Genomic DNA, 14228 nt, shown 5'->3' with positions numbered 1-14228 from the left:
TTTATATGTATGTCTCATATATTAAACTAAAATATACATTAATTCAGACATTTAAAATACTGTGTGTTTATATTAATTCCAGATAAAATCCATACCCACCCTTAAAGTCAAGTGAATAGATTAGGCAGGAGATTGAAAAACAATCCTGTTTATGCGCCAGTCCATCAGAAATTTTCCTCTAACTCATACAAACCTGTAAAACCTGACAACTATTTCAGATATGTAGAAATACCCGAATATTTCTAAATAATTCCTATCAACTACATGAATTAACATAGAAAACAAAGTAAAAGGTGGGAAGTACCTAAATAAACTCTCCAGGTGTTCAAACACAAATGGACACTACTGAATGCAAAGAGTTTAGGCACTGCCTCTCAGTGTTGGTCATCAGTTTCCAAAAATCCTCACATCACTTATCTTTAGCTACCACAAAACCTGTAATAATTCAATCCCAAGCCATGTTCTGTCATTCAGGAAGAATAACTTCATACTATATACGGGGAACAAATACAAATCATTTAGTTACCCGATGTTCCAGTCATACCTAGAAGCTGCTTGCATAAGCATGAAACAAGTAGATGACCAATAACGTTACGTGTTCAAAGAAGTTACAGCATGAATTTATTTTCTGGGCAAACTGGTAAATGCATTTTGGTTAAACAGCATTTCCATCTGATTATTTTAATATGGGCTGGGCATGTATCCAAAGCACTGGAGACAAAAAGGACTGAAATGAACGGTTTCACATTTCTTTGCAAGATTGGTTTCCTTTTCTTTGAATAAAGCAACACTCTTGTTAGCTTAGTGTATCATTTCATAGATGTGATGGCTTTCCTCAATCACACATTTCACTTTAGAAAATTTGTGTTTTGGCTTTGAATTCCAAGAAACACTATTATTCTCATTCAAAGCGAGTATCTTTTTCAAGCAAGAATAAAATCTGAACAATAATGGTGAGCTTGAGACAGGGTGACAAGAAATGGAAGCTTTTCTGTGTGCTGTAATATCATGTTCAGGTATTATGTGGTAAAGAACCGTCTTTATTTCTAACATCTTTACAGGTTCGTTCCATTACATCATTAAATATTTAACCCCTAAGTTACCTTATCCTGGAAAGAAGAGTAAAACAATACTGTGAAGTATCTTTATACTGATATTAACGTACAAAGGGCCTTACTGAACACTATTCATAGCACAAAGTTGCTATTGTTACAGGTTCATTTCTAAATAGAACCTCAAATTCCATGAAGAGGGGGATGAAGTGTAGAAGCATTCAAACACAGACTTCTGGCAAATTGATCATATTCACTTACAGAGGTTTCATTGCTTTAAAAACATCTGAGTGAAACTTACTAAATAAGTAACCATCACTGTTGTCCATTCCCAGATCATTCTAATCTTTGACAGCCAGAAGTACAAACACTGAGAATCTTGCCAGGGATTTCATAACACGATTTCTTGTATGCTACCATGTTTAATAAAGCTCTGCCTTAGCTATGGGAATGCACACTGAAGAGCAGTCTGTATTGAAGGACTGGCTGTAACACGGGAAGGACCAAAATGCCTCCTATACTTCTCCATAATGAAGCATCTTGACCCAATTCCTAAGTTTGATTTACTACTAGAATTAGCTATCTGGATGTATGTACTAATCTAAACAAGAAAAAGTATTTCCCAGTAATACTGGAAAAATCACAAAGGCAGCAATATGAAAGAAGAAACCACAAAATATAAGGGGAAAAAGTTAGATCTGTCTAGGAAATGTGCCAACAGTTTAACAACAGAAGACACAAGTAGAAAAAGAAGTTAGAATTTCTAGGGGATGGTGACACTTTGAAAATTACTTAAGCTTGTTTAACTGCATACCTTTACAGTTATTTGAGGTATGTTATAAAGATTGATATACTGGCCCAAAGTCTGCCTGCAGTACCAATAATATTTACCTCAAAGCATATGCTGTGAAGTGATTTGTTTTCATAAAGACACTTTGAATATTTGGGCTGTCAGAAACAAAAAACATGGTATATCACTGGTATGGTGAACATAAAATTCAGACCACATTCCATATGATGATGTCATTAAAAAAAAAAAAAGGAAAAAAAAAAGAATGTACCACTTCACTAATAAGTACATACTAAGCCTTATGCTCACCTTCTTAAAAACAAACATTTATTACAGAAAATTACTACAAGCAAGTACTCATGAGCACAAGTAATAATAGGTGAGAAACATCACCTAACAGCTTTCAGACTGAAATGTTCAGGTGTTGCACAGGACTTCAGTAATTAAGTGACGTTAATTCAGTTCAAAATCACTGGGTTTTTCATTAAAAACTTGCTTTGCCATTGCTCCTTCATTTGAATGTGTTAGTTCAGAAAAAAGAGAAAACTGTTCACTTGGACAGAATTCTCCTTGGCGTTGAGAGTATCACACATCTGCAGAAACACCTTCTTCATTAAAGCTCCAAAGACTGACTTTCTGCCCTGTCTCACTACAACAAAACCAGCAATACTGTAAATGTGATCTTTCAGTAGGACTCAATAACTGTTCCAAATTAAACTATATCTTTTTTTTAAACTATACTGCAAAACAGCTTATGTTAAAACCACCGTAACAAACATGCTTTACTATATCATTTGTATACACACACCCAGGGATGAAATACCATCCTATGAAACACAAAGAATATTAGAAATCTTATTACACTCATTATTTTATAAACGATGATCATTTTGAATTTTAATTCACAGAACTTCAGCTCACAAACTGAGACTATATGGGCATTTACATTCTGACACTATCTGCAAAAAAGAGCATTTGTACATTTAGTTGCAGAAAAACTTTAAAGTTCAGTACTGAAACTAAGTTTTAAAAATTAAAGCTAATCTCTCTGCCAGCTGAACCACAAGGTCTCTTGAGCAAATGGATCACAACATCTCAAAAAAAAAAAACCCACACTATGCAAAGTAATTAAATATAAATATTCAAATTTCCTCTGAACTACTACATAAAGGTATAATTAAAATGTGTTTGGTGCAATATAAAATTGAAGAACTCTTTTTGATCCACAACAAAAATTAAAGAAATCTTTCCGACTCTATTGATAATTATTAGTACTCACTGAGAATATAATCTGGCACTAACAGAAATACTTAACTTCATTGATTTCATCAGATACTTCTAGGCCATTTTAATATTTTAGGCTAACAATTTACTTGCATTAACTTGCATTATGCAAAAGAAAACCAGACCATGGGAAGCTTAGCTGATTTATGATTATCATGATATTGCTAGAGGCACTAACTCCATAAATCATCTGGTGTTTTCCACTAAGATAACAGTATCTAATTTAAGATCTGGTCATAATGTTAAGACCTGGCCAAAAGACACCAAGAGGATTATCTCATATTGCAACTCTTATAAACTGTACTCCCACCTTTCTTGTGTTCACCTTGCACCTCAAACTTCAAATACTGCTGCTGAAATAGACCACAGTACTGTGAACACAGCACCAGCTATGAAACAAGACTTTATTTCCATGTGAGACAAGATCTCATCTCTGAGATTCCAAACAGAAGAGTTCATATATCACTTATCACTGCCCTTGTTTCTGTGTTCTCAGTGACTTGCAATATTTTTAACCACCAAAAGCCAGTAATAAGGCCACATTTTCATCTCTTAAGACTCACCTTTAAACCCTACTTATCAAGTCAAACATGATTATGTTACCTAAGTCCACAACTATTTCTTTCATTCACATAACTTTACATTACCGTATTATTTGTTACCAGATTACCAAAGTAATGAGATGTTGTATCACCCCCTGCCAATACATCTAACCACTGTTTCAAGACAAAGAACTGCAGTTCATTCTCACAGCGAAAAATTAATGAATACTACAAAAGCAAGCTTCTGTTGTCTAAAAAGTCCTTGGTATCATTATATATTTTCACAAGACAAGTATCAATTAAATGTATTTACGATCTGCAAGGTTTTATAAGCACAGGAATTGATAACACAAACTTTTGTTTGCAATAGTTCAACCAGAGTAAGAAGGAAAAATTCTACTTACCGAAACAGCTATCATTGTGCTGTCAGGCCGCCATTCTGCTTGTTTGTAAGATCCAAACTGAGAAGCTGCTTTTGAAAGTTCCTTGTAGCTTACGATTAATACACTTGGCTGGAGGAAAAAAATATAAATAATTATATCTCATATCTAGAAGGAATGGAATGTTTTATTTGTTGTGCTATACCTGTAAAGAACTATGTCTCCTTAAACAGCTACAACATGTTTTCCTTGAAGGAGGTTAAAAAGGAATTTTAAAAAATTTCATAGAGAACTGTTGCCACACTGTCATTCCTAATCTCACTCTTTCAAATCCAGGACGTTTGAATAAAATACTTAATTGCACAGTAAGGAGTCATTACAGAATACAGAAATAGTTTCAATTTAGATAAAGGGTAACTAATGCTTAAGATGAACAGACACACCTCAAACAGGCTCCTATAATGACAAGGACTGTCAAATGAATTAGGATTAAATATTCTATAGAATACTTGGTACAGACAATTTGCATAGTTTCTACTAAATGGGCAGGCCATTGTATTAAAGACAATGATAATCAAGAAGTTTGTTTTCTAGAACAGGTTGTCAGAATCTGCTGAAAATCCACCTCTACAGTTAGCTGGAAGGATTTTGCAAGTAATGAGGTGCGCCCTTTAGCACCTTTCCTTCTGGGAAGGGAGGAAAGCTTTGGGGTAATGAAGACCAGACAAAGCTACCATAGGCACTAAGCCTTCATTCCATTTCATGAATGTAGTCGAGAGCTGCAACACAAAAACCTAATGCAAAGGTGCCCTTCCTTGCTCTACTACTTAAAAATGTTCATTCTCCTTAAATACACGGCAAAACTGTTTCTATTTTCTTGTTTTTGAATCAATAACAGTTTTCAGCTTAGATGGATATTTCCCCTTCCATTATCCTCCAACACTTAAGGGACACAAAAGTTAAATTAAGCAGGAGATACTTTTTGTTTTGTCAAACAAAACTCCTCATCTTCATACCTAACTTTTTCAATTTCAGTTGTCATTCAGATTTGGAGCATCAAACATTGTACCAAAAAAAGCACACTGAAAGGGAACCAAGAGGGTACGGAGTAACCAGTCATTTTACTGAAAATAACAATGATACCACTAGGCAAAGCTACAACTACTACAACCGCAGGTAACAGAAGTTTAGTACTGTTCTTTGCTTACTTGATGGACCAGCAGAATCAGTAAAATAAATATAAGACATTCATTCTACCCACAAATCTTGCGAGTGTCCATCACTCCAGAATTTGGTAATCCGGGTTAGAACTGCATCCTATTTGGAATCACTTCCTTCAGCTTCCTTTCAGAAAAAGTAGAGCTGCAAACAACCTAATTTTAAAGTATGAATGTTAATTTTAAAGAGTATAAAACAAAGCAATGAAATGTTATCCTCATGCATGTTAACAATAAGCTGAATTAGTGTCACATGGGCAGCCTTAGCCTTTGGAAATTCACAGTATGACTCGGTGTGCTGCTAACAGCATTATTCTTTAAATTTCACACCCACACAGAACTGACTGATCAAAAAAAAAGTCAAACATTTATGAAGTATAACAAGCACACTAATCTTTACCCTAAGAACTATTTGAACCAGATTTTTCAATTGAGTGGCTTCTTTTGCATCAAATTATTTAACACTAAATACATAACTAATTATTCTTACTAGCAGATTCTAGTTGATTGTTCTCAATGAACTACACAGCCTTTCACTGATTGGCTTAAAACCACCCTAACTGCCTTAGATATACTGAGAAAAAGCAGTGTCTTGGTAATCTGCATCATTACTGCAAACCTGGAGATCATTCTTAAAGCACTTCCATGCCTGAAGCATTTTAGGCGCTGGCAAAATTAGAAACTCAGTAATACACAATTTTCTTTCTATATTACTATTCTTACAGAATATAATTACAGTGTTTATAGTGTAGAATTCTTGTGACATTGATTCACAAGAAAGCTGCAATTACATCTTCGAAGCTGGAAGAACATTCTATATACACATCAGCAACAAAATTTATACCAATTTATTTTTAGGCTTTGCAACTCACAGATGAGGACTTAAGCAGTTAAAAATTATTGCTTGTACTCAAACTGCTATCTTTCTGTAGTTAAAGTAGCTTCTTATTAGAAAGCAGACCCACTTCGAATTAAATAGGTCACAAACGCTACCAAGTGAGAGGTCAAATGAGGAAATATTACACTGATACTATGAATTTCCACATACTCCAGAACTCAAAAGCATGAATTCAGACATGAGGAAAACCCTAACCCTGTTTAAAAGCCTTCCACAGATGTGTGAATGGTCTGGATTAACAAAGATAGAAGGAGAGCTCAAGATCTGCTCTTCTTATGCAGGAGAAACAGTAATTTTACATCTGAAGTAATTTATTATATCTAAAGTGACTGAAAATGTATATTGGCACAGGAATATTTCTGTAAACAGGAATATGTATCAACCTAACTACTTGCCCCAAGCACAGCAAGCCACTGAACATTCATTTTAACAAATAAAACTAAAACTAAAGCAAACAAAAAATCAAAACCAAACACCAAAACAAAACAACAACAAAAAAAAAAAAAAAAAAAAAAAAAAAAAAAAAAAAAAAAAAAACACCAAAAACCACCAAAAAAAAAAAAGGTGTGGGGGGAAGGCTAGACAGTTAGATTAGTTAGATACTCTCCTCTTGTTAGTTTTATATATTTAATTCATACCCTGTATAGAAATAGGCATTTAGATTCTATTAATTAGAATTTTTCTAATTAATAGAATTTCTGATTCTATTAATTAGAATTTTTCCTAAATCTTTATTTTTTTTCTGTTAAAAAAAACTCCATATAAGCTTCATTACAATTCCAAGTCTTTTATTCTTCTCACTTCAGCATGGAGCTACTAACATTATGAAGCTATGTAGTTAAGCTCAACTAACAAATTATGCCCACTGTCTCAAACAAACCAATATATTAATCCTTCTTCTTCAAAATGCTTAAAATCCACTTGCTGAAATATTAATGGTAGAGCCATAGCTTTGGGAGAAACTGGATTCCAGAAACATAGCAAAGGACCTAACAAATAAAGACTTGTTTAAAAAGAAGTAAAAAATTTATTTAGAGGAAGAAGTAAACACCTTCAGTTGTTAAGGAAGAAAGAAGTGAGTAAGCAAGTCGTAATTGCAATTTAACATTAAAAAAAGCTTCCCAAAATAGATAAGAAGCATATCTAGCATTTTTAAATCTGCTGCAAAGAAAACCTAGCTTTTTGATATGGTACTTTTGTCTCTCAGGAGGAATGTAAGGTCAGGCAAAACAGAAGCTGCCACTCAGTTACAAAAGGAACTGTGGCAGTGGATGCTTACAGGATAAGAAAAATGGTGAAAAGAAAAATACTAAATGCAACCTTAAAAACAATATAGCACTATTATTACTAATGTGTAAACAAACTCTCCAGTACACTAGTTAACAATACTGAAAAGAAAGCGAACTTCTTGTTCTCACAGCTAAACTTTATCTCCTTCCATCAGTCAGCTACCTTGAGTATCACTTGACAAGAACATGTTCCACAGTTCTTACTCAGAAGTTTTTATGCTTCACAACAACGTCTTTCTAGAATTAAACATGCCTCTTTTTTACTGGTGTGAGATTATAACATGAAAGCAAATCTGGTTTGCATTACCAGAAATTAACTGCACTATTTAGTAAAACAGCAAGGTAGCAAGACAGCTCCATCCACAAAGCCACCTAAATTCAAACTACCTAAAAACTCACAGGTGCTTCATTGTCAGTTGTACATTAAGAATCCCTCTGGACTTTCCATTATGAAATACAAGCTCTGTATCAACATCTGGACAAAATACCTATGCAAACAATTAAAAAAACTACAACATAAATCACCACAGCCAAACCCATGATGAAATAATCCCTAATTGTTACTGTTTAACTTAATTCTACCTGATCTAATACAGCAACTTGCTCACTTACCAAGTATTAGCACCGTAACCCATGTCAGAACACTTAGACGTGTATAACACAATTTTTATGAAAAAATCTATTAGGGTATACGAACCCTGCATCAAATTCTCTCAGCAAGCTTAGATATGGGAAATTACCAATTCACTTACCCTAACACAAGCATTCTACAACATTTGATTAAAATGCAAATCAAACTGACATTCACCAACTGGAAAAAGGTACAGTCATTCGACAGAATATAAAATAATGAAAAAAATTAGTTTCCTTAAACCAGATTCTCTGGTTTGACTGCAGGTTCATGACAAACTGTGTGTATTGTTGATTTTACAAGTAGGTCGGCAAATACAGTAGAAAACTACTAAGTCTGAAAAGCAAACACATGACCTGACAGCACATATGCAACATGGTCTTATGTATGAGTTTGGGTTTCTTAATGTAACTTCAATCTAAGAACCTGCATGACTGTGGATAATTGTTAAAGCCTAATATTTTCATCCCCTAACCATGTATTACTCTAGACATCAAAAATCCATCCCACTGAGGATAAAGAAGCCATTTCTTTGACAAACACCAATGTTCTGTTTAGTTTTATATGGCAAATGCTTTAACGCTTCATTAGGCTGTAGGCATGAGACAAAAATCAAAAACACTGTTCAGATGAGCTTATGATCTAAGTGACAAAGATAAGGCTGGGAGAAAACAACAAAACAGAACAGAACGAAAGTCTGGTGACACTGTGTACTTTATTTTGTCACTATATGGTCTGTGCTTTGCTTTAAATGCTGAAGCTTTGAAAAATTACCAACTAATAAAACAGAAAGGTTATACTGAGAAAAGCAAGCATGTGCACATAAGGAACAGAAAAATTTGTATCAATAGACCACAAAAGGCCATTTTGTCAGTAACAGAATGGTAACTGACAAAAGGAGGTGACAAATGAATTTCTAAAAGTGATGTTAATTATAAAATCATAACTCCTTTAATTTAATTTTGAAAGTATTTGGAAAGGTTAGAATCAACAGAAGATCCACCCAACAGAGCAGACACAGCTTCCAATCGTGTGTTTCATGGCTATTGTGAAATAATTCAGAAAAACAAAGTGCAGAATTGTCAATCACTACCTCTCCTAAATGAAAGTTTTCAGTTAACCTACTTCTCAAAAATGCTGCCAAAAAGCAAAGGCATATTCTATACATCTTTGATTTTCTCTTACATGCAACTAACTGGACACCGAAAAGTCATAACTGAGAATGCATTTTCCCATCATGCATGTAATTATGACACCGCTTTCAGGGGTCATCTATTTTATAATACAGGAGACACTGAAAGCCTGTAAATCCTACTAAATAACCACATGACAATTTTGGATTTCATCGGATAAATTCATCAATGCAACATTTTTTCCTTATGTAACAACAAGTTCATCTTTCTAAGAGAAGCAACGGCACAACTGTTGCTGACAAATAAAAAGAAATCCCCTTCTCAGACAAGCGTCTAAAGGGCCTAAATAAGAGATCAGCATTTTGGGGTTAAACTACTAGGGAAAAAAACAGTAGAAGGAGTAGGATATCTAACTTGCACTGATACTGTCTGTATAATATCGTTCACAATACACAGCCAACACAACCACTTATATCAAGACATCTGCTGTCCCATTCTGCAATCAAATTCTAGATAAAAAGCCTCCAGAGGTTGCATCCAATTCTATTAAGAAAAAGCCACACACAATAATTCTGTAAATTATTCTGCTTACAGTTCTGAGATGAAAACATAAACTTGAAAGCATAGTGAAAGCATTTCTTTTTAACAGCCCTCATAAGTAAGAAAACACTACAGAAATAACTGTAGACAATTTTAATGTATTTATTAATATATCTTATGAACTCCATGCACTGTGTCACAAGTAACTCCCTTTATAGTGTGGCAAAATTCCAGGTTACAGAGACCACTTCCCCAACAGAAGCCCTGTTTTAGCCTATTGTATGCTTAGATTTAAAGCACACATTGACTTCAACTCTAATATGACAACAGCTAGAGACTGAAGAGCACATTTGACAGAGCTGTGAGAGCTGTCTGAACATCAACTTACACAGCACTTAAAATTAATACCAACTATTTGACAATTTAGGATTCTGACATGCATGCTCTCTCAAGAGCTTATTATAGTTCATTTAGGTGCTCAGACTCAGTATCAGATCATTAGAAAAAAAGAAACCAAAAAAAAGAAGAAAAACAAGAGTAAATGTAAATCGTAAGTGGAGAAGCATACAGGTTATCAAGAATTCTCCTCTGAATGAGCAGATAGGACAAGCTACTCTTAGCTTGAAAGGGCTCACAAAACTGGTTTTGACATAGCAGATAGTCCCAACAACCTACAGGAGATTTCATTAAATATTCAAGGCCAGTACTTATTCCTGTCATTGTCACAAGTTTGTTAACACTAAAGAAAGGAAATGCTGAATGATATTTATATGTACAACTACATCAGCAGACTATTCTTGCTGTACACAACTCCCTTGTCAAGAGTTAGGCAGGGAACTCCACTCATCTATGACGCCTTCTTCCTCAGCTACATTACCTCGTCTCTTAATACTTAGAGCCCTATGGGTGAATTTCCAGAATTCAAAAGATAACTAAACCGATCTAAAATTGAAGCCACAACTGTCAAAGGAGTAACACTTTCAAAGGGCCAACTATAATGTTCCTTCCATTCTTTCATCAACTAAATAAACAGGCTTCTATTTGTTCATTAAGCTTAACAGCCCTTAAAACAACATCACTAGTCCATCACAAGCTCCATTAAAATAAAGGTGCAAGCAGAAAAGATGATGACACACAGGACTGCACATTTGCCTTATGAAACCTCATCTTCAGTTCCCAAGCCAACCTATCAAACAGCAATTATCTCATTATACCATTTCAGAAAGGTTCTATAACTTGCTGATGTTTCTAATTTCAAGCATTCAACTACTTAAACTACTGGAATGAAAATGTTTGACAACCTTTTCCATCCTGTCAATGAAAACAGTTAAGCTGGTCCTTAAGTGTCAAGGAATTATCTACAGTAGACCTAAAACTTCTGATTTAAGGAAAATGTTTGGAGCAGAGGTCTCCACAGTGGGATGTATTTAACAGAATCCAATGGGGAGCAAGAAAGGATTTTTTTATACCACTAAAAAATAAAATAAAGTAAAAATTTTAAAATGTGTTCGTTTTGGTATTACCTCATTCTTTCTTTTTCCTTTTCAAACTCTGGAAGAGGCATCCAAGAGACGTGGTTGATGCCCAGAGTCTACTAGTGTATAAAGGCATTTGAATAATGTTCTTAATAACATGATTACATGATTTAACTTCTGGTTGCCCAGAATTGGTCAGGCAGTTGGACTAGGGGACCAATGTAGCTCCCTTCTAAACAGACAAAAAACATATGAACAATTATATGCAGGTGCTACTGTACTGGTATACACATTATCAAGCATACACAATGTAGTCTGTACACAAACTATATTGTGTATGCTTGATAATGTGTATACCAGTACAGTAGCACCTGCATATAATTCATAAATAAATGTCAACATATCTGGGGGCTGTGCTCAACAACCTTTCACCAATACTGGTGCATGATCAAAATCATTCACCTGAGTGGTCTTATCTGTCTACAACCCAGTCTCTCCAAACATGTAAAAAGTCAAGAACTTTTTGGTTCAAAAACACTGCCAGAATTCCATCTGGTTTTTTTCAATACCAGTTACCCCGTTTTGAGTCTTAATATCTACAATGATTCCAAAACAGGAAACAATCCACACTTTGGGATCAACTTTCCTTAGTTCCACTAGTTCTTAGTAGGTGAAAAAGAGTATTAAACATGACTATGTCACCTTAAAAATACACATACTGAATGTAAACTTGCATACCTGGAAGCACTTCAAAGAGCTCTGTTTCTGAAAATTTCAAAACAGAACTTTCCCAGTCTCATCACCTCATTCTTAAATGAAACCTTTGATACATAGCTGAGATAGTAACAAGTCTAAACAAGAACACCAGCCTGAAAGCTTTTCTGTGACAAGAAACCAAGTTAGGGTAACCTGGTAGAATTTATCCTTGTTCCAAAGATTGTACTTCTGACCAATGAAAACATCTTCTAGAATGCAATAATTTTATCAAAGTTCAAACATATGATTTTAAGCTTCACCTTCAAAAACAAACAAGAAATTGAAAAAAAGAAAAGCCTGGGGGATAAAAAACCAACAAACGACATTCAGGACCCCAGCTAAAAACAATGCAAGAAATTATCTTTTAAAATGACCTTGACCAAAACATTTATTCTTCCAGGTTTCTGATAACAGCTAGTTTTCCACAGAGGCCATGAGACTGTAACACGTTTTTCAGTTTAGGATCAGTCAGCGGGTCAGGCCTGATGCCTGTCAGCACCTTCCTCAAAAGTACCCATTACAAACGGAATTAAAATCTATTTTAAAAATATTAATGACCTGTAAGTTTAGTCAACTCTTCTGCACCAAGTGAATTCTTCTAGTGCTGTCTGTAGCAAGTCTTACAATGTTTAACATTTCAAAACAAGTCTAAGCATGCAAGCTAATGAACCTCGTCCTTGAAAACAGACCATAAAGCAAACTACATTCTAGACAACAGGGCACATCTTGTGAAGCATTTCATCAGTCCGCTGTTTTCCATGTCTTTCCACAAAATGATCAGTTCTGCTGTGCTGACAAACTACAACTGTAGGTTCAACAACTGGCAAAAACTAAGAAGTGTACACTTCACATACACTGTGTGCTACAAACCGAAGAAAACGGAGGCCAGATGATGATGGTCACACAGCAAAGTTACTGGGCTGATTATGTGCTAGCTGGATACCTGCCTAGGTTCAAAAAACAGCATGAGCACCCCAGCCAGGAACTAGTGAACAGCTTTACTGAGCACAATAAAACATAACGTGATGAAATTGCTGCATAACTTAAAACAAGATTTTAAGGCTATGACTGTCATTTGACATCTTTCAGTTCCCTAGTAATCTGAGATGAACTCTATAAACCACCTGGATCTAGAGATATTTATAGACAGATTTAGGGTCTAATCTAGGCATTATTTAAAAGGATCCAGCATCAAAATTTAAAGTCAGTATCACAGTTTTCATTGACTGCATCAAATCAAACTGATAAACAGCATTTTTGCTACCAGACTAATACAATGTGAATTAAAAGCAAGGTGCTTAAGGTCGATTATTCACACAGTTTCAAACTAGATTTAGCTAAACTAACACCTTTCACAGAAAAGCCATGACAAGTCTTCTTTTAGAGCCACAAAACTTTTAAACTTCCACAAACAGAAAACTTTGTGAACTTGTATGTTACAACATTCTGGGTAATGATAGCGTTTGTTCCATATTTTACAAAGAGCGTTTCATATCTTCTATATTCATATGTTTGATTATATAAAAGACAGAAAAGACAAAGGTGAAAGACATGAAACATGTAAACATGCAAAAAACCCTACACTGCTACAAATACTCTTTATGCTAAGCACAAGCAGAATGTACAGGCCCAAAAAGAAAAGTTGCTTGGAAGTCTCATTTTTTAGGAAAAACCAGTGTAAACTGTAAGCAGATTGGTGTTGCATATTTTCTATACTGCTATCACTAAACATCGTGGATAACCGCTCAGCTTCACAAATACCTGTGAATATCCTGTGAAGTTAGCATCAAATTTTACAACCGTTTCTGGAAGAAAAAAAATTAGCAGACGACAGGTCTTTTCAGCTGGTAAAGCAGCTCCGAGAGCTTATAAAACTATGGATACTCACTCTGCAGTACCAGATGCTTAGCTGCGATGGGAACAAAACGGCGAAGAAAGCTCTCTGGGGATCCGTCTGGATGTGAAGCGGTCGCTCCAGGGACTCCAGAGGACACAAGAGCCTCTTGGGCCAGCCGCTGAGGAAATACATGGCTGAAGATTTCCAGAGGAGCTGGCGCTCAGCCTGCTCTAGCCTAGGCGGGGGAACAGCGGGGGCATCAGCGGAAAGAGAGATACAGCGTCCGCGGCAAGCCACGCATAATCACCGGCACACCGACGGGACCCCTGGGCTCAGCACCACTGGGGACGGGGGGCTGAGACGTCCCCGGCGCTGGGGCCGCCGCCGCCGGGGCACGGACGAGA

At 35.5% G+C, this 14228-nt stretch overlaps 1 protein-coding gene across 8 annotated transcripts in view; it reads right to left on the bottom strand.

Annotated features, from left to right (window-relative positions):
* The window catches only part of RIC1 (RIC1 homolog, RAB6A GEF complex partner 1), a 46533-nt gene extending 32305 nt beyond the window's left edge, over nucleotides 1–14228 (bottom strand). For 5 of the 8 annotated variants that reach the window (XM_031060761.1, XM_031060764.1, XM_031060763.1 and 2 more), the window contains exons 1-2: nucleotides 13876–14218; nucleotides 4073–4180 (exon numbers count right to left, since the gene is read on the bottom strand). In XM_031060761.1, the coding sequence (XP_030916621.1) occupies nucleotides 4073–4180; nucleotides 13876–14016 (249 nt within the window). In that variant the 5' untranslated portion in view covers nucleotides 14017–14218. Of the gene's footprint in view, nucleotides 1–4072; nucleotides 4181–13875 lie in introns of all 8 variants that reach the window. The other 3 variants (XM_005425577.2, XM_031060766.1, XM_031060767.1) reach the window with 3 other exon arrangements.

The sequence above is a fragment of the Geospiza fortis genome, unplaced genomic scaffold, assembly GCF_000277835.1.
Source record: "Geospiza fortis unplaced genomic scaffold, GeoFor_1.0 scaffold491, whole genome shotgun sequence".
Taxonomy (NCBI): domain Eukaryota; kingdom Metazoa; phylum Chordata; class Aves; order Passeriformes; family Thraupidae; genus Geospiza; species Geospiza fortis.
Note: the sequence above shows the minus strand (reverse complement) of the source record. Positions and strands in the feature narration are given on the sequence as shown.